General features: G+C 27.1%; 1 protein-coding gene across 1 annotated transcript in view; it reads right to left on the reverse strand.

The window, feature by feature from the left end:
- The window catches only part of LOC100200426 (eukaryotic translation initiation factor 3 subunit A), a 44,831-nt gene that overhangs the window by 12,510 nt on the left and 11,187 nt on the right, over positions 1-21,134 (reverse strand). Inside the window, exons 6-15 of the mRNA XM_065793304.1 lie at positions 20,379-20,550; positions 20,075-20,263; positions 19,069-19,278; positions 18,726-18,956; positions 16,020-16,229; positions 15,608-15,826; positions 14,442-14,564; positions 14,158-14,311; positions 11,023-11,196; positions 4,071-4,163 (exon numbers count right to left, since the gene is read on the reverse strand). Coding sequence (XP_065649376.1) covers positions 4,071-4,163; positions 11,023-11,196; positions 14,158-14,311; positions 14,442-14,564; positions 15,608-15,826; positions 16,020-16,229; positions 18,726-18,956; positions 19,069-19,278; positions 20,075-20,263; positions 20,379-20,550 — 1,775 coding nt within the window. The remainder of the gene's footprint in view (positions 1-4,070; positions 4,164-11,022; positions 11,197-14,157; positions 14,312-14,441; positions 14,565-15,607; positions 15,827-16,019; positions 16,230-18,725; positions 18,957-19,068; positions 19,279-20,074; positions 20,264-20,378; positions 20,551-21,134) is intronic.

The raw sequence follows: 21,134 nt of genomic DNA on the forward strand, positions 1-21,134 counted from the left end.
AAATTTATTCAAGAAGGGTTGGGGGGGGGGGCTGGAAATTTTACAAAAGACAAAACGATTTTAAATATGTTTATAATTTAAATATAAAAATTAAATGTCTATAATTTTCCGAGCTTCTTTCAGTTTTTTAGCTTGTTTAATTTTTTTTTTTTCAACCTAATAGTTCCATGTAAAACTGTATAAATTAACATCACTATTCTAAACATGATACTAGTTTTAAAAAGCTATTCTTCCGATATAAAATACATGCAAATGAATATAATAAATTTTCTCACATAACAACATATTATAGATTCAAATAATATTAATTTTTGTATATAATTTTCTCACAACTTGTACTGTTAGGCGTGGTCGAATGGATTCTGCTTCAGGCTTGTATTCCAAGGGTTCCAGGTTCGCCTCTCAGTATCAATATTATTTTAATTTTTTTTAGTGCACAAATGTTGCTGTTTTTGTTGCTCCATACTTTTTTGCACCAACTAAATAAAGTTCTGCACTTGGACCATATAAAGTCAAAGCGCAGAAAGTGCACTGCACATAGATTTTTACAGCCGTAACAGCCTGTTAACAGGCTGTAACTACTCTGTCAACGGAGTGTACACATAGACTAAGTAAGATTTAGGCTTAGTTGATTTTACAATCAACATGTAGATACATCAACTAAAGGTTTTGGTTTGGTCAGATACTCTTTTAATTAAAAGAAAGTCTTCTCTAGATTTAAAACTTAAAAAAAATATGTTGCGTCACAAAATCGAGACCCCCTCCCCCTCACAACAAATTGTCACAAAATCGCTTACCTCTCCCCTCCCTCCCCTAAAGTTTGACGTAATTTGCAGACGACCCCTAAGGACTACCAATTTTGGTCTTTTCTAAAACAGAAATAAAAAACATTGTCAAATGTATATCATTAGTAGATAAAATTAATGAGCAAATTTAGAATCATTATCTGACTTTTTTATTAATGTTTCTTAGAGTTTTATTAAATTTTTTGCTTTGTCTAGCACAACAGTACCGTTGCTTTAATTTTTATCAGAAAGTCATGGTAGTAAAGTTTGATTGGTTTATTTTAAATCACGGCTGCGAATATTATTGGTTGATTTTGAAAGTTATATTTGTACAAATTTTAAAAAAATTCCAACTTCATTTTGTATGTTGAGCACTGCAATATCTCATTGGTTCATCATCCAAGGTGATCCAGGATCAAGTCATACACTTAGTAAAATTTTTTAAAATGTTTTTTAACTGTTTTTTATTGAATATTATTATTATTGTTGTATATTCAAAGTTACATTGATTTTTATTATTTACATACATCTACTGATATAGGGATAAGTGAAGTGAGTGTACTTACATCCACTGATTTAGGGATAGACGCAATGAGTGTACATGCATCAACTGATTTAGGGATAGACACAGTGGAGCGCACATACTTCAATTAAAGGTTTTGGTTTGGGCATGTATCCTTTAAATGAAATAAAAAAATCAACCCATCAGAAATCACTACTGTGACTTCAAGAAAAAAAATTAAAGCGACGGCACCGTTGTGGTAGACAGTAAATTTTTATTACTAAACTAAACAAGTTTTACATACTAAATTATTTTGTGAAGAATAAAAATTTGCTTTTTTATTGACCAGTGGCCACATTTGGATGAGACAATTATTGGTAAAAAACATCAATATTTAATAAAATTGTTTACCGCCAATTTCTGCATTTTATTATTTTATCACTTTCTACATTATACAAGCCACAACATGTTTTATATGATGGAGCATTTATTATTATTTTTTTAATTTAGCATTTAATAGTTTATAAAATTGACCCTAGAATCTAATTCATAGTCAGAATGTAATAATCATTAGAATTTCATAACAAATATAAACAAATATCTCCCTTTAGGTTTTTTTACCTAAAAATATTTTAAAAAAAATAGTTCTCACAGCAATAAACAAGGGACTTGCTTATTGCAGACCATTTAGGCACTATTGCAGACCAGTTAGGCAACATACTGCAATAGTGCTAAGTGTTATTGGTAATTCAGGTAACTATTATAAAACATACTGATCACATAATGAACAAAATTTAGCCTAAAAAACTTGTTAAACTCTTTCAATCAATAGACAAATCAAGCTTTTGTTCACATGTAAAAAATGAGGGGAGATAGAAAAGGAAGGGGATTTAATAAATAGGAAGGTAGGAATTTTTACTTTTATTTCTATAAGTGAGTTTACATTTTCCAGTTTTTATGACCTGAATGGTCTCAGAAATTAGAAAATAAAAAATAAATATTCTTTTTTTGTTTTTAGTTTTGAGATACAGTTTTATTGTTCACAACAAGTAAAATCAGGAGTGCGGATTTCTAAAAGGACTTTGGCTTTCTATCTGGATCTCTATTTTTTACTGGTCTCTGGTGTCCAGAAGCTCTAAACATGTTGGTTGACTTACTATCTACAAAAAGATAAAAATTCATAAGATTTAATACCTTGCAGTTAATGTTTTTAGGCCTAGAGTCCTTGCTGCCAATATACCTCAAGACTGCAGGTTAAAAAACTAAAAGTTTTTTTCCCATTAGTAGTCCATAAGCTTTTTTATAATTTTAGAGCTCCTGGATACTAAAAACTAGAAAGTAACCTTTTAAATGTTACTTTTAAGTTTTTAGTATATTTGAAGAGTCATGTCTTGGAAACCGTTTGGAATTAGATGATAAAATTTTGGAAATGTTCACAATTTATTAAAATCTTTGAGTGGTGTAAAAATCAGCAAAATCTGAGACTTAGGGTTGCATTTTATAAAAAAATTGAATGCTTTTTCACGGAAACATACATAAACTTAAATATTTTCAAAACATCTAAAAAGCTGTGGCCAAGTTGTTGTAACTAAATACAACTTGCGTGGTCAGAAATAGAGTACGATCGCCCCTGCTTCCAGACCAAGATTGATATATATATATATCTTATACTGCTGATTTAGGTGAGGAATGTGATGTCATAATGAAATAGCCTGCTGGAGGGGGCTTCAGTACATACATTGACTGACAAATAGCCTGACTCGCAGTGGAGTGCTGCTGCTTCGACTGAGGGTTTGGGATGGGGCAGCAATCTTTTTATTTATTCTTTGTTTTCTCCTTTTTCTAAAAAATCTGTATTGATTTAGATAAGCAAGTAAAGTGAGCAAATGCTCACATAAATATGCTATAGTAGATATATATATATATATATATATATATATTAGCGTGTTTATACGGAAACTTTTGAAATGCATAATTCAATACTAAAGTAAAATCAATTACTATATGAATAAGAGACAACACAATCACAAAAACTTTGGCAGAGAACTCCTGTACATTGTAACTTTGTTGATGTACACTGTACATGTGCTGATGGGGACAGGAAAAACAAGATTAATAAAAGTTTTATGAGCAAAAAGAATTGCTTAAAACAATTAAGTGTCACACAAATAACAATAACGTTTGCTGAAAAAAGGTTTGAATTAAAACTCATTTGAACCTATAAGCATAAAGTAATTTTATTATCTTTCACAGATAATACATGAGAGTTGCATTCTAAAGTATTTAAAAAAAATTTACTCAATTCAATTGAAATTGAGTAATTTTTATTCTATATCAAAACCTCACATATATTTTGAAAATAGTTACAATCATTCAAGATCACAACCATTAAGATAACATCTGATAGAGATATAATACATTTGATATAATGCATATAACTGAGGAAGAATTAAAAAATTAAGAAAATTTTTATCAAAATTCATTTCTAAAATGCCATTTCTAATAATAATAAGTTTTAGGGCAGCATATAATTTGCTTCTATTTGTATTTTTAGAAAGTAATAGTGTTGCTTGAGAATCAAAAAAACTATAATTGAATCTCGGAGGGATTTAACCCTCCGCTAGGAATATGTGTAAAAACCCTAAGAGTTTACAGATTATTTTTTTTAATGCTAAAAGTTTTTGTGTTTTTTAAATATTACAGTCTATTTCAAAATAAAAATTAACAACTTTTGTAAAAACGATTTAGAGCAAAATATTAAAACCAAAATAAAAACAATATACCTCCTCCGACTCCTCTCCAATTATCAACCCCTGCTGTTGTTTCCATTCTTCGTCTTTGGCTTGGTGGAATATACTTACCAGCGACAACAGTCTCTAAAAGAGTCCAATGAAACAAAAATTAAGTTTGAATCTAAATAATCATTTTTTAGTTCATAAAGGTTCAAGATATTCAACGCAACTAAGAAATAAAGTATTGTAATTAGCCATTACTAATTAGATGAAAACAAATAATAGGTATATAATAAACTTGGTCAGACTTTTATTAATGTAATCTACACTATATCAAGTAGCACAGTATTTTCAAAATTAAAGTTCTTTTTGCTTAAAAGTAATTGTCACTATTTATATAGTGGCGACAAAATAAATAGCACAGATGGATGTTTAATATGTAATGATAAAATTTCCAGAGATCGGATTTTTTGAAAACGAAACTTATTTAGTCAGATAAAATATTAGTTTTAGAAGATAAAATTACTGAATAAGAAAAGAAAGTAACTTAGTAAAAGAATATAATAATATAAATGATCAATGGTACAGAATAGGGCAATTTAAATAGCACACTCTGTACAAAGTTATTATCTTATGCTTTTGCTACAAAAACCATTTTTTCAATTCTTAGTTTTTTGTAAGAAAATCCTTGAGTCATTAACTGTATGACAAAGACAACCCATTAATGAGATCAATATTTGATATCGTTCATGCATAATGGTGCCCCAAGCAGCCTTTATTTCAATCTAAAATTAGAATAAATTTGCTTTAGTCAATTGATTTATGTTTCTGTCAACTTCCTCCTACAAATTTTTTATCAGATTTAGGTCATGCTGCTGTGCGGGTCACTCCAAAACATCAATCTTGTTAGTGTTAAACCACGCCCTAACACTTTTAGCTGTGTGAGGTCATTGTCTTGTTTTAAATTCTGAAACTAAAGAAATATGGGGAAAAGGCAACATGATGTTTTGTATTTCTTTGTTGATATAATATATATTATATATATATATATAAGTATATATATATATAAGTATATATATATATATATATATATATATATATATATATATATATATATATATATGTATGTATATATATATATATATATATATATATATATATATATATATATATATATATATATATATATATATGTATATATATATATATATATATATATATATATATATATATATATATATATATATATATATATATATATATATATATATATAAGTATATGTGATGATATAATGTAAACTTATTTGTAAGCAAAAATTAAAAAAAAAATTTATTACAGCAATATCAATCTTTAACATTCCTTTGCATGAACAAATAGGCTTATATAAGAACAAAGTATAATATGCATGGTAATATAGTACTTTGTCCTTATATTATAGCCTATTTAATTACTTCTGCGAAAACTTTAGTACATTGAATTTCTTTTATTTAGATATTTTTGTTATGAACTCATATTAAACAAATATGTATTTTTTACATATTCTTAATTTTGCATTCTGACAATTTTAGTGATTTATGTCACCAGTTGTATGCTGTAGTAATGCCTAGATCAGTTGTATGCTGAAGTAATACCAAGATCAGTTGTATGCTGTAGTAATGCCAAGATCAGTTTTTGTGTACATATTGCAAATGTAAGCATTTGGTCATCATAAGCAGTGCTTATTAAGCACTATGCAATGAAACATTTTCATACTTTCAATCCAGAAAAGTAAATCTGATTAATCCAATTAGTAGCAATTAGATATTAAACCATTAGTTGTTGACATAAAATATAAATGGAATTAATTGTTTTAAAATCTAAGTGATAAGGAAGTAAATTATTGATTATAAAAATGAAGTTTTTTCTCCTATCCAAATGAAGAAATTGAAAAAAATTTACAACATTAAAAAAAACATAATATCATTTTTCCAATAAATTTTTTCTCCTATCGAGAATAAAAAATTGAAATAAATGCACAACAAGTAAAAAATATGTATCCTTTAGTATATCTAGAAATCTGTTCATGTCAAATAAAGTTATGGATATAATAGAGGAAATGAAAAAACTAACTTTCTTTAAAATTCACAGGAAAAAAAACTTTTATTGAGACAAGGTTTTTACTCTGAAATTTATGTAAATACAACCATTTAATCAATCGTTTACCTTCTACAAACTTTGTGTTATTAAATGAGAATATGAAAAATTATGCTAACAATAAACTTACTAACATAATAATAAGATTTAGTTTTCTTTTTTAACTACAACATGCAAATAAATCACTAACTATAAAAGGGAAAAGTTTTTTTAATCAAGAGTGATAAAAAAATTAAATTTCAATAAATTTTGCCATTTTTTCAGTAATATTAAAATTTGTTTTTAGTAAGCAATACTAACATTTATTAATAATAATTTAAATAAGTTATGTGTACTCAAAAAGCAATATTAACCTGAGTAAAACAATGTTTAGGTAATGAATTATTCAATTCTAAATAAATACCAAGAACACTTATGATTCCTTTATCCATAACAAAGGAAAGCATAAGCTATGATATGTTAAGATAATACAGTACAATTTCTCTAATTCGAATCTCCTTAATCTAATTCGTTATGTCACAGTCAAATGCGCTAAAAAAACTTTTAACTTTTTATAATTCAAAAACCTACCCAATTAGAATGAATTTTTCAGACCTGTCAGTAAGATTCTCTCTGTAAATTGAACTTTTTAAATATCTGGTGTGCAAAAAGTTTGTTAAACTACTAAACTCTTTTTTAATTTCAAATGTTTTGAAATTTTGAAAAATGATTAGCAAACGATTATCAAAAAATGATTAGCAAACAATTTTCTTCAGTTTAAAAAAAATCATGCCATTAAAGAGACTGCATTAAGAAAACTATTTAAAACAGAAATATGAAGCTGCACTGGAATCAGAAAAAGAAACAAAGAGGTTTCAAAAATCTTTAATATTCCACCAAACAATCTTACAACCTGGATAAAAAAAAAATCTTTGACGCTTTGTGTTAAGGAAACTTGGCTAAACAGGCGAAAGCTTACAGATATTATCAAGTCAACAAAGCTGTATATAAATGGTTCAAATGAGTGAAAGCTGTATTTAAATGGTTCAAATGAGTGAAAGCTGATATTGTCCCAATTAGTGGTTTCCTGGTAAAAGAAAAAACTTTATATGTAGCAAAAGAGTTTTTAAAATTTTCAAGCTTCGGATGGATTGCTAGAAAAAAGTAAATTTATTTCTCATTATATTTCATCCAACTTTATAGTAAAAGATTATTTTACAGCTTTTCTTTAATGGTTTTAAGAAAATAAAATAAATATTTTCCAGAATCAGACATTTGGACTGGAAATTTGCTGAGTTACATTCAAACATACTTACTAATTACATCTAAACAATTATAAATTATTTTTGGAAGTATGATATATATTACAAAACCATTTCTGGAAAGGCAAAGTTGGTTAATAAGCAAATGAGCTAATGGCTCAAAACCACACTGCCTGAAATTCTCTCGTAATACCCACTTGAGAATATTTATAACTCTGGTGAACTCAGCCTTATCTACCAATGTTTACCTAACAAAAGTTTACATTTAAAAAATGAAAAGTCCTCAGGAGGCAAGCATAGTAAAGTTTGCCTGACTGGGATAGCCGCAGGTAATTTTATAGGAGAAAGACTTTCAATGTTTTTAATTAGAAAATCAAAGTTTTTCTAGACAGGGCTTGAATTAAGCCCTGTCTAGAAATTTTACTACTTTATATTATTAATTTTACTACTTTAAGTATATTAAAATATATATTAAATTTGTTTTTCTTATAGTTAATGCTAGTAAAAACAAGTAACTTTTTTGCTTCAACGTTTTTCGCTTTAATGACCCTGATCTTTTTAAAGTTTTATTTACATTTATTAACTGAATTGATTAACTACATCACAGTAAATTTACTTATAAGCTAAACCAAAACAACCAGTTAAGTTACTACAGTAACTTACAGTTGCTCAAATATTAACTTATTAACTATACTAATTTACTTAATATACTCAAAGACTCGCAAAAGTTAGCCATACAAACATTTTTATTTATGTCTTATATGTTAACACATAATATAAGCTTTTAAAAGTATTTTAACAAAAAATGTCGAATAGAATATTAAAAACCCGATACCATACTTTTTAATTTAAATTTTATTTTAATCGATATCAAGATTAAACATTTTCTATAATTACTCAATCTTTTTTTAAGAGTTTTTTTATAAAGAAATCTATTTGAACAAAAAAAATTCTTTTTAAAAAAATTCTCTCATTCAAATATTTTTGCAAATAAAATTTGAAATTACAAAAAAAAAATTTAACATTCATAAATATAAGTTTAATTGCGGAGGCCTCCATAATACCCAGTGGCATAGTGAGGGTCATTCCTGAAAGTTAAACGTATATCTAGCTATAGTAACAATGTCAGAATTAGAACATAGTGCAAGAGAGGGAGAAAATTTTTTTTAAATTGTAAACATTTTGAATAGTAAATTTTTTTCTGTTTCTTGAAAATAGTTTTTTAAGTAGAAACATTCTAATGTTAAAATTAAACCAGTAATAATTGCAAACTTTAAACCAAAAATTAAATTATAAAAAATTTAAATTAAAAAAAAAAAAATTTATTTTAATTCTGTTCAAGGAAATTTTTTTCCAAATAAATAATTTTATTAAACCAAATATTTTCTCATTTTTTATTACAAAACAATTTGAACGAAAAAATTGAAAACATAAACTTAAAAACAGGGATTATTCTTTTCTGGATATTTATGGAATTCCGGATATTTTTTTCAACATTAAGTTTTTCCGGATATCCAAAACATTTTCTATACATACAAGTTTTATGTATAAATTTTTGTAATATATTTGTTTTTTAAGCTTTTTCACTCGTATCATTCGTAGAAAAAGTCATCACTTGTTGAAAAAAGAAAAGTTAGAAACAACTCAGGTAAAAGCAAAAATGAAAAAAGGGAAAACATATTCTGGATTTTTCTGTATTTTTAGAATATGACCTAGATGATCTATACTTAAAAACTATTTGAATGAAAAAATTGTTTATATCCAACCCTCGGAATTAGGAAAAATGAGGTCGGCAATAATATGCCGACCTCAATCTTTTTGAGGTCGGCATCAGATCAGCAAAAATTATTTGATACAAAGGTTTAACCATAAAACATAGAAACGAGGTCGGCAAATTTTTGCCGATCTCAAATACTTTCAGGTCGGCAGTTAGGTCGGCATTGCCGAATGCCAACCCTAATTCTGAGGGTTGTATATCTAAATCTATTATACTTAGATTTTTAATAGTAAATGCAATAAATTGTAAAAATGTGGTATCTAACGTTTTTTTGATTTGATCTTACTTGTTTGGTCTACAGATATGCATGCTTATGCATTTTTTAAAATTAAACACTATTTATTAAATTCATTTTATTTTAAATGTGTTTCATGTTATTAATGTTATATAAACTTAACTTTTTAAAACAGCAACACGAACAGTGTCACAAAGTGGTTTTATATTAACACAAGTTTTTATATTGTCAAAACTTTGTTTTATTGTTGTTTTATAGCTTTTAACAATAACAATTCAATACTCTTTAAAAATAACACGTGTTTTATCGTCAACATAAACGTATTAAATAGTTTTCTACAACTAATTAAAGTGGTTTAAATATTGCAATATTTTTGTTTTCACTTTCACTTTTTTGAGCTTGTTAAGTAAAAACAATTACTAAAAGTAATATCATAATAGTATTAAATACTTTACTTGGTCATTACGTCATAACATGCTCATTGGGTAACATGGGGTAAAATATTTTTAACGGGGTAAATTTTTTTTTTTTGCGGTTAGATTTTTTGCCTTAATTCGAGCCCTGCTAGATGTTTCAAAGATGTCAAAAATACCCTTGTTGCTATCGAGCCCATCTATAAAGTTGGATGTGGGTAGAATTATTTGAGGAGTTATCTCCTCAAATAATTCTACCCACATCCAACTTCCAACAAGTTCCACCTAATCATGTTTCTGCATGTTCTGCCTATCAGAACATGCAGAAACATGATTAGGTGGAACTTATCTTTCTTCCACTGAATACAACCTCAACCACCCAACCCGTGGATCAAGGAATTAACCAATCTCTTAAAGCAAAATATCGCTCAATTTTAGTGAAAAAGCAGATTGGTGTCTTGGAAAAGTTTTCTATCTTAATTGCTGTTTATGCTAACAAAAGCATGGAATTCCAGTTCAGACCAGACCTTTGTAAATTGTTCAGGAATATTATTAGAAGCAGTAGAAAAGCATATAAATGATAATAACTATCCTTTCTGTGGCTTAGATGTGGAGGAGGCTGTAATAGAAAATTTAAAAGATGATCTCCAATTGTTAAAAGCAAAATTTGATTCAGATTTTAACCTCACGGCTGACAAGTTAGTAAACATAGATTTCGATGTTTACATTGCCAACAAATCATTAGATGACATCATTGCAGAAGTTTCTGGACATGATGCTATTGAAACTGAACGGGAATCTGATGATGAGTTCGTTGGTGTTTCTGAAAATGTTACAAAACCAAGCTTGAACAAAGAAATGCATGCTATCACTGTACTCAAAAAATAGTCTTTATTCTAATTTTAGAGATGATTTGACAAAGGATTTTAAGGACATAAATCGTGTCAACATGAACTTACAGCTCATAAAAAACAACGAACAATTAGTGACTTTTTTTTGGAAAATGTAAAAGTTTAAAGCACATAATATATATTGCATTTAGGTCTAAGAATCATTATTTGCTTGTTTTATTTCTATTTGTTACTTTGATGAGAATATTCGAAAAAACGTCAACTTTCTATGATTCGAAAGTCTTGCTAATTTAAACTTTTATTTTTCCCGATAAAATTTGAATTAAAGAGATTGTACTGAATAAGATTTTACCTTTCTTTGGCTCTTCTTTTAATAAATTTCGCTCCTTTTCTAACTTTTCTTCAATTTCACGTTCTTTTTCTTTTTGTTTACGAGCAGATTCTTCAAGCGCTTTTAGTCTTGCTTCTTGTAAGACTCGCTTCTCTTCAGCTTCTTTTTGTTTTCGAATTTCTTCAGCTTCTTTTTCTAAATAATTAAAATATCATACTCACAATTTTGCACATGGTTAATTGGACAAAGAATGAATTAAACAAGGTCATAATCAACAAAACTGACAATGTGAATAATTTGCCAACATTAAACCTGATTGATTGAAAAAAACTTGTGAAAATCTTATCTATTTATTTGAGGATGTGCAGACTTAATTCAGCATGTTTTTTTTACATGCCTGTATTTTGAACAGTTGAACTATTCTCTGCAGTCAGCTACTCCATAGGACACTGAAAAATTTCATTTTAAGCCATGACTTTAGTAAAATGAGTTTAGTAAAATCTAGGCTAAAACTCGTTTTTTGTGACAAAGAAGAGTAAAAAAGAGTGTTAACAAACACAAACCTCAGGGTTGAAATTAAAATTTGTAGCCAGCTTTTTGAATGTCAGCATTTTAAAATTAGTGCAGAGGTTTGAAATTAAAATGATTAACTGTGGAACAAATTTGTGAAAAGTTTGAAGCTTAAAAAAGGTTCACTCACAAGTTTTTTTATTTTTAGATAATATCCATTTTTTTACAAATTTAATATTCTTCCTTTATATATACTAAACTTTGTAAAATAGTTACACATTTCTAAGAAAATGACATCAAAAAAAGAAAGTAACAGAGAATGAATTTACGAATTTTATTTAGGGAATTGGTCTTGAGGAAAAAAGATCACCTTGGATCACTTTATAATAGAAAATACTTCAAGATAAACCATCTCCAACATAATACAATGTGCTGAAAATGGCTCTGATTATAAAAAAGAGGTAAAGAAACGGGTAGTGTTGTTAGAAAAATGAATGAAAAAAAATCAAGCGCCTCAAAATCATATTTGATCACCATAATGGATTTTCTCAAACACAGGCTGTTCAAGAATTTGAACTTAGCACAGCACTGAATTATTACTTAAAAGGAAGTATATGCCAAAGATGTAATTGCTTGTATCAGAATTTATAAGAAAATCATGCACTATTGATGATGAATCTTATTTTACTTTGGCAGAACAATCTATGGTATTACTTTTTACTCAAGCAACATGGAACAAACTACTGCACAGGTAAAATATAAAAAAACTGCAAAATATACCAAAAAATGCTTGTCAGGTTGTCAGGGTTGAGGTCAAATACAATGGATCAAATACAAATTTGTTAATTCTAGATAACCAAATACTAATATTTGTAATTTAGGTTAGGAAAAAATACAAAGATTTTTGCAAGAATGATAAAATGGTCTACTACAGAAGAATGAAAACAAGTCCTCTAACAAATGTCCCTTAAAAACAAAATTTTAATTTATTTTAGTGTTAAAAATGAAAAAACACAACAATGAATCTCTTAGTATTTTCCAAAAAAAATACTGGTTAACCTAGTTTATATTACTAACCTAGTTTATGGAACTGCAAATATATTTCAATCATATACAAACACAAATAATTAAGAAATTTTTTTTATCAAATACAATATGAATACAAATATACCAAATAAGCTCATTTTTACTAAATATATATATGCATTTGACCCCAACCCTGCTGGTTGTGCATTTCTGATAAAAAAAAGTGTCAAAATTGTACTTTGTCCCCAAACAGTGATGTCATTCTTTAAAAAGAATTCCATAAACTATGCTTAAAGTTGATAACCTGCCAAGCATACCTGAATACCATCCAATAGAGGATTTTTTAATTATTCTAAATAGAATGGTCTATGTAAAAATTGGCATGCAAAAAATCTGAAAACCTTTGTATCAAGATAAATTCTTGTGTAAAGAAAGTCTACAACCCAGCCGGCACAAACACGTGTTTTCAGAATCTAAAATGTTAACACCTTTTAGACGTCTAAATTCAAATAATTATAAGACATCTAATTGTTTTTATCTTTGAGACAACAAATAATAGCTGCCTTAAGCCATCTAAAAGAAGACTACTATAAGATGTCTTATATTTATCTGAATTTTGACCTCTAAAAGGTGTTAACATTTCAGATGCGAAAAAATACGTCTTAAAGACGTGTTTGAGCCGGCTAGGAAGAATCTTGTAAAAGACCTAGTCAAGTCAATTTGTCCGTTAATTGGAAAAATCAGAATAAGCTAATAGAAGAAGTTCAATATTGAAACTAATAAAGGAATAAATAATCTATATAAATATATTTCTATTCAATTTGTAGCTTAAAAACTTATAGAGCAACTTATAATTTTCACAAATTTGTATTGAACACAAATTTCTATTGAACATATTATCTTTATTTTGAAAATTATGTTTATTAAAATTATTTTATGCGCTAATCACAGATTTTTTATTCTAAGAATCATCAGATTTAACAGTAAACTAATAGAAATTTAATAAAATAAAATTGATAATTCAAGACTTAATTTAGAATAAACAAATACAGTTGCAGAAATTATCAAATTTTAGCTGCAATTTTACAAATTTCTAATTATAGGTTGTTCAAGATTTAATACCATAAGATTACAACAGCAGCTAAACTTTGCAAAAACTTTTAGAAAAAATCAGATTAATTCCTGATTTTGTATGCACAAGTTGCACAAATGCACCAGAATATTTTTGATTAAATATTTTTGTCAATAAAATGCAGAATATGGGCAATAATAAAAATAACCAAAACTGCAGAATATGGGCAATGGAAAATACCAAAAATAAAAAAGAAGGGAATTGAATTTTAATTAAAAATTATTTAAATCAAACAACTTTTATTAAAATGTTTTAAAACTTTTTTATTGAAAGAATTAAAATTAAACTTTATTTCCAAATTGTTGTTTTAATTTATTAACCTTTGAATTGTTCCTACAATAATTCAATAGAACATATGTTTGTTTTTCTATAAAAAATATATTTGCACAAAGCAAAAAGCAAATCAATACTTTGTTTTTATAACATCAGCAAAGAAAGAAGAAATTATTATTTAGTTAACTTATTACTAATCGTTTATTACTATTAACCTCTGCGTAATTGTTCTGCCTTTTCTTTGCGCTTTTCTTCTCTACGAGCAAGTATAAATTCTTGCCTACGCTGGGCCATTCGCTGTTTCTTATTTGCTTCTAACCTTTCATTGCGAACTTGTTTAAGATTCATTTCAAACTCTCTTAAACGTACCTATAAAAAAAGTTATGAACATATTTAAAATATGAAAATTTTTTGACAAAATATAAAAAAAACTAAGCGATCCTGTGGATAATAAATTAAAGTGTTTAAATAAAAGTATTAGAATATAAAATTGAAAAACCTCGTGCTGCTTGTGTCTATGTCCAAATATTGTATCTAAAAAGGCTTGTTTGTCAGCTGACATTCTTTCTAACCTGCTTTTTGTTTGAAGTGCTAACTGGTGTTCTTTTGCAGCATTTTGAAGCTGAAAAAAAGTTAAACTTTTTATTATTACAATAAGCATTATCATAACTATCAATGTCATCAATATTAAATATCAAGTTATTAGTGTGTGTCTATTTACATATATATTTAACAGACAAATAAACATTTATTAGCAACATTTAATTTGTTTTCGATAAGGAGCAGCATCCTAAATCTATATCTATTTCGATAAGGAGCAGCATCCTAAATCTATATATAACTATCTTAATTGGTTAGTGTTTTAAAATTAGATAAATTAAAACTTTGATATTACATTTTTTGTTTCTTGTAAGGTGTTTGTTTATTCTTGTCTAGAGATTTCTCTACTCTTACCAAGCAAACAGTTAGTGCAAGAAAAATATGAGCAGCTTAAGAAGTAGATACAAAAACTAGGTGTATGCTAATATAAGTTAGTATATTTCTAGCTTTATCAGTGCTGGACTTTTTTTAAAATTTATACATCATATTTTTGTCATTTAGAAAGTCATAGATATATTTAGCTTTTAAAAGAAATTTTTTTTACAAAAGAAATATAAGTAAAAATGTCAGATTTCTAACCAACACTCAAGATAATGCACCAATTTTGCTTCTTGCTTCCAATGAAAACTATAAAATACTTTTCACAATAGTAGTAGCACTTTTACATCTATTTTTTACCATTTACCTGCTTAAGATCAATAAGGTTTATTATTATTAAAATAATGTTATAATAAAAAAAATGTCTTAGACAAGAACAATAGAATATTAAATAATAAATAGTATAATAAATTGGACTATAAGACTAACAATGCCAAAGACTAATGTATGCAAGATCGTAAAAAAAAAATTAACACATGCAAAGACAAAAAATAAAAACACTAATGTATTCAAGGATATACTATAAAAAGACTGTAAGACCTCCTGTAAAAGTAATGTAGGCATTTTAGGAATATCATACTAATATCTAAAACGTAATACTTCCGTAATACAAAATTTTAATACAATCTTAAATTTATTTTACAGGAAAGAAATAATTCCAAAAAATTATCTATAACAGTAACTCACTCTTTCCTCCTCATCTTTTTCCCATTCCTTTCTATCTTTAATTTTTTGCTCAGCGATATGTTTTTCCAAAATGGGTATTTCTTCAAGACGCATAGCTCTTACAAGGTGATCAATGCGCTTTTCTTGTGTCCGAAGTTTACTTTGTTGCTCACGTTTCTCACGATTAACTTGATCGTACTGACGCTGAAGGATATCAGCAGGATCCATTTCATCAATTTCCTTATAAAAATAACATATACTAATATTATTTAGTCCAAAATATTTTCATTTATTAAAAAGCTTGGTACATGGTGCTATAAAACTAATATATAAACTAATAATATAAAACTTTAAAACTAATATATGATGCTTTATTCTTTATACTGTCTAAAATTATGGAAATTCAAGAGATATCTACAGTTAATAGGCTTACCTGAGCTGACAGATTTTTAAAAGCTCTCTTTCCAACTTCTGTTCCTCGTAAAGATTCAACACGATCCCATACTTGTTGCTTTTGAATCTCTTTCATTTCTTGTGCGCGTCTTTCTCTTTCTCTCTTTTCACGCTCTATTTCAAGTCTCTGCTCTTCTGCTTGGCGTAATAATTCCTTTTGTAAATTGGCCTGTTCACGCTCATATTTTTCCTGTTAAATGAAAGTTATACAAATGCTGTTATAAATGAAATACATTTTTACGCAAGAAATATAATATAGACGCCATAATCTGCAAACAAGATAACTCCACTTTCAGTACTTCAATAACAGGTTTTCTTACTTCTATGATATCATTGTACAATGTGTCATTTTGTTTTTAGTAACAATTTTAAATGAATAAATGTTAAAAAATGATAGTAAAAATTCATCTAAGTGTATATATGAGCATATGAAATACATTTATTCTGCTCCTACACAGTTAAGTTTACTGGAAAATCGCTTTTGCAGATTTAGCAGTCGATATATAATACTTTGAAACGTTTATTATAATACTATTCGGTATAAAATTATAAATTTATCATAAACATGAATCCAATATAAGAAAGTCTATTGTCTAAAAAAAATTATCATAAACATGAATCCGATCTATTGTCTAAACATTTTAAAACTTGAATTTAATTAAGTTTTTCTTTATTATCACTTAAAACCAATGTATAAAAATTGCATAAATTTTGGCTAAAAAGAAGTTTAATTGATGCTTTTAATTAATGCATTTGTTAAATAAAAATGCTGATTAGATATTTGATTTGTTTTCTATTGATTTATTACTCCTAGAAAAAGATATATTCCTCCTTTAAAAAAATTATATAAAAAGTAAAAAGAAAACTATTCTTTTTATAAAAAGTTTCTTTTCTTTTATGGCTTTTAACTTTTTTGCTCCACAATTTTTAATCCTCAATTTTACTTTTTATTATCATTAATTTATTTTTAATTAAACACTTCTTATTAATGGTATTTTAGTAATAAAATATTGCACAACAATAAAATTAACCATTAATTAAACAGCACTTTTTTAATTTTATTATTAACTATTTTTTATTTTTTAACAACATCAATTTTTATTTTTCATTAACAAAACAAATACACATATTATGTTATATTAAAACAATTTGAAACGTTTGAATAACTTAAAAACCTGGAGCGCTGTGAATAGTGATAGCTATGCACGATAGCAAAGTATCCAACTATTAAATTTTGCTTCTGCTTTTTACTGCTCTTCATCAAGTAAAATTGAAAATTCTAATATTAGCACTCATTCAGTATTATTTGGTAAGTGCAACTTATGATTAGTGAAAAGATTCACAGAAAAGTAAGTGTGGGTGGGTAATACACTATGGGAATGTAAATATGCGGTAGTGGTGTAGTGGTAAAGCGCTCGCTTCATAAGCGAGAGGTTCCGAGTTAGATCCCCACCACGTCCCTGGTAGTACCGCGCTCAACTTGTTTCTCCGCGCAGCGGCCATGTTTGTCAAGGTTCGTGTTTCGGAGTTATAGAGTTGAGAGAGGGTTATAACCACTATTAAGTAGCCTCCTCATCTGTAGTGGCCTTCTCGGCCTTGGGTAGATGAATTATAAAAAAATAAAATAAATAAAAAGGTATCCCAATACAGTGTTAAGAAAAAAACAATGTTTTCAAAATTCACTGGTATCTGTTTTTTAGTATAATCTACTATTGCAGATTCAAGTCACAGGCCTTATTGCGAGATTTTGTTTCACAATGGAAAAGCTCAATGTATGTAAATGTAACTCTTTCGCAAAAGTTAGCACTTTAAAATTTTAAGGTTTTTAATTTTGAGTAACAATGTGTTACTTTAGAATTTTAATGGATCGCATTGTAACTAAAGGGATCCCCAAGTGCCCCGACAAACTGTGTTTTTCATAGATAAATATTAGAAAATAAGTTCCAAGTTAATTAAACTTTCCAAAACAAATTATTGAATGAGATATTAATAAAAAAACTTCCTAATTTTTAACACCATTTTGTTTCTTGCAAAGGAAAGTTCCGGCTCTTTGACTATTTTTATTTTTCAAATCTGGTCTGATTAATGCGCTTCGACGTCAATAAAAAAAGTTTCTTTCATAAAACTTAAATCAAGGTTTCCCCTTTGGCAGTTAAACGAAAATATAAGATTCATAAGAAAATATAAGATATCAATTTTACATATATTTGAAAAATATATATTAATCATTTTAAAAGTGGTTTCTTGAATTAGAAATATAAATTATATTTAATTATAATTAAAAATATAAGATCATTTTTAATTTTTGCGGTGAGCAAAAATGTTTATTATTGAAACTAGATGTTTTTTTAACCATGCAGATTCGAGAGCGTAAAGTTAGGCTCTCAACTGGAAGTATAATGGGAAAACAACAAATGCTTTTGTTAATATCTCATTCAATAATTTGTTTTGAAAAACTTTTAACTTATTTTCTAATGTTTATCTATGATATGATGATATGACACAACTTATCTCGGCACTTGGGAATTCCTTAAAATTTAATCTTAAACCGTATTTAAATCTTTCAAATGATATAACTATAACAAATATTACTTATGAAATCAAAATTAGGTATTTGAAAAAGATTTATTTTCTTATTATTTATTTCTCAAAACTAGTCTAGTAAAATGGAATGAATAAATCTTACCTGAGCATTTCTTTCATTTTCAATTCTTTCTTTACGTTGCTCAATAATTGCTTTTCTATAAAGCAGTTGAACATGTTCTTTTCGTTCTTGTCTTAAGTATTGTGCAACAAGTTGTTCACGCTGAAGATCATGTTCTTTTTGAATAGCTTCAGGGTTAACAAGACATATAGATTTTTTTAAACCTTCTGAAAGTACAAATAATTGACTTCTTAATATTTCAGAAGGCATTCCCTAAAAGAAACATTGGTTATTTTTACACATTTTCTAAATATATATTTTAAAGTAATTTGAGTACACTTAATCATATTCCAAATATACATTATTATCTATATTTTTTTGTTACCTGAATGTGAGGACCATTAGGCACTTCTTCTCTTAAAGCAACCATTAATGCAGAACCAAACGAAATAGAATCTTTTTGATGATTAATGTAGATCTGCATGTCATTTTCTTTAACACAATTTACTATCCTATGCTCAAGCTGATGACGGTCTGCAAATGGCACCATTTTTAACAGCTGCTTGAATGATATTTTCTCATAAACTTGTGAAATCTGTAGATAAAATTAAACCTAATAGCAAGTACTAAGTAGTTGTTATAAACACACATTGTAACATATTTTTGTTGTCTTAAACAGGCTAAACAGTTTATTATTACAAACACAAAATGCTTCAAAGCAAACTATTAGATCACAATCTTTTGCAAAGTTCACTGTATTTATAAACACTTATGTTGACAGTAATAGGTATAAAACTTGTTACTTTAGATGTAATTAATATGTTTCACCAGGATTCAAAATAAAAAATATTTTTGTTCCGGACCATTTGTTAGAAAAAAAACTTAAGTTTGACAAACATGTCCAACAAATAATAATTTTTTTTGACAACTTAAACATTTCAAAAATGTGCTCAAAAAAAAAAACACTAAAAGTTAACTTATCTAAAAAAAAAATCTTAAAGAAAGAGAAAATAAAAAAAAACTAAACTTATAAAACTAAAATTCAAAAAAGAAGTTCTTTTATATTATGTTTTTTAAAATGTAATATAAAAAGTATTTATAAAGTTTTTTAAAATTTTTTAAAAAAAACTTTTTATTATATGCTTTGTAAAGTATGTAAACTTATTACTTTATTAAATAAAGTAACCAATTTATTTTTTACCGGACAAGTGCTGCACAATGTCTGATGTCCGACAGTTATTTCGAGCCCTGTGTTACACAAACTATACATAAAACACATAATACTTATGTACTTTATTTAAACAAAGGCTAAAACTTTTAAACACAATATTTAATGTATACAATATTATCAACTATATCACAATATGAAACTTGTAATACAAATAACTTACCTGGCTTAAAAGTCTAGTAATTGCAATTTCTTTAATAGACTCAGAGTATTGAAGAAGATTTTCGTCCTTGTTTATTATCTGTAGAGTTTCATTAACTTTTTTACAAATTTTAAGAGGTTCAAACTTCAACTCCAATGTTACAAATAACTCTTTAAGTGGTGCAGACACATGTGGAAAAATTGTTGCTTCCTAAAAGTCATTGTTTTATTTTATATAATTAAATATAACAACTTTTGAATATGAAACATTACTAACTATTAATTCTCACTCTTAAATACAAAACAAAATTTTAGTGATCACATACAACATCTTCTATAAGACTTTTTCTTGTAGGAACTGATAATAAGCTTAACAAAGTTGCTAGTCTACGATCTTTCTCATAAGCTTGAGTATCATAACTTAAGTATTCTTCCATGCTACTTTTACCAGGCGGAATTGGTATAGAAAGGGTTGCTAGGAGAACTTGGCTTCCAATCCTAAAAGTAGTCTTGTTACAATTATACCTTATATTTAAGTCTTAAAACAATAATATTGTGATTATGATAAGAACAAATTAGAATATATATAGATATATATAGATATATATAGATATATAAATGTATATATATATAAAACTTGTTTCTCTGCACAGCAGACTTTTTCATCAAGGTTCGTGTTTCGGAGTTAAAGAGTTAAGAGAGGGCTGTAACCACAACTAAAGTAGCGTCCTCGACTGTAGTGGCCTTTTTGTTTCTTTCAGTGAAAGTAGTTATGTATTATATTCACGCTGTACACTCAAGAGGTAACATTGAAAAAGGTTTAACAAAACAATGACTTCCTTAATATTTGGTAATAAAATTGTGTCTAAAAGCTAGCTATCTTTTGATAATTACTTTATTTATTAATGTTATTTTATTATGATTTATTTAAAACAGTATTTTATTATGACTTTTTGTAACAGTTTTACAATAGCATTATTTATCTCTGATAGTGATCAATTCTATTCAGATCTAAATACAACAAAAAGCTATAGAAGCTATTTGAAGACTGTTATTTATGTTTTATATGGAATGACTTCTTA

Source organism: Hydra vulgaris, chromosome 03, assembly GCF_038396675.1.
Source record: "Hydra vulgaris chromosome 03, alternate assembly HydraT2T_AEP".
NCBI classification, from domain to species: Eukaryota; Metazoa; Cnidaria; class Hydrozoa; order Anthoathecata; family Hydridae; genus Hydra; species Hydra vulgaris.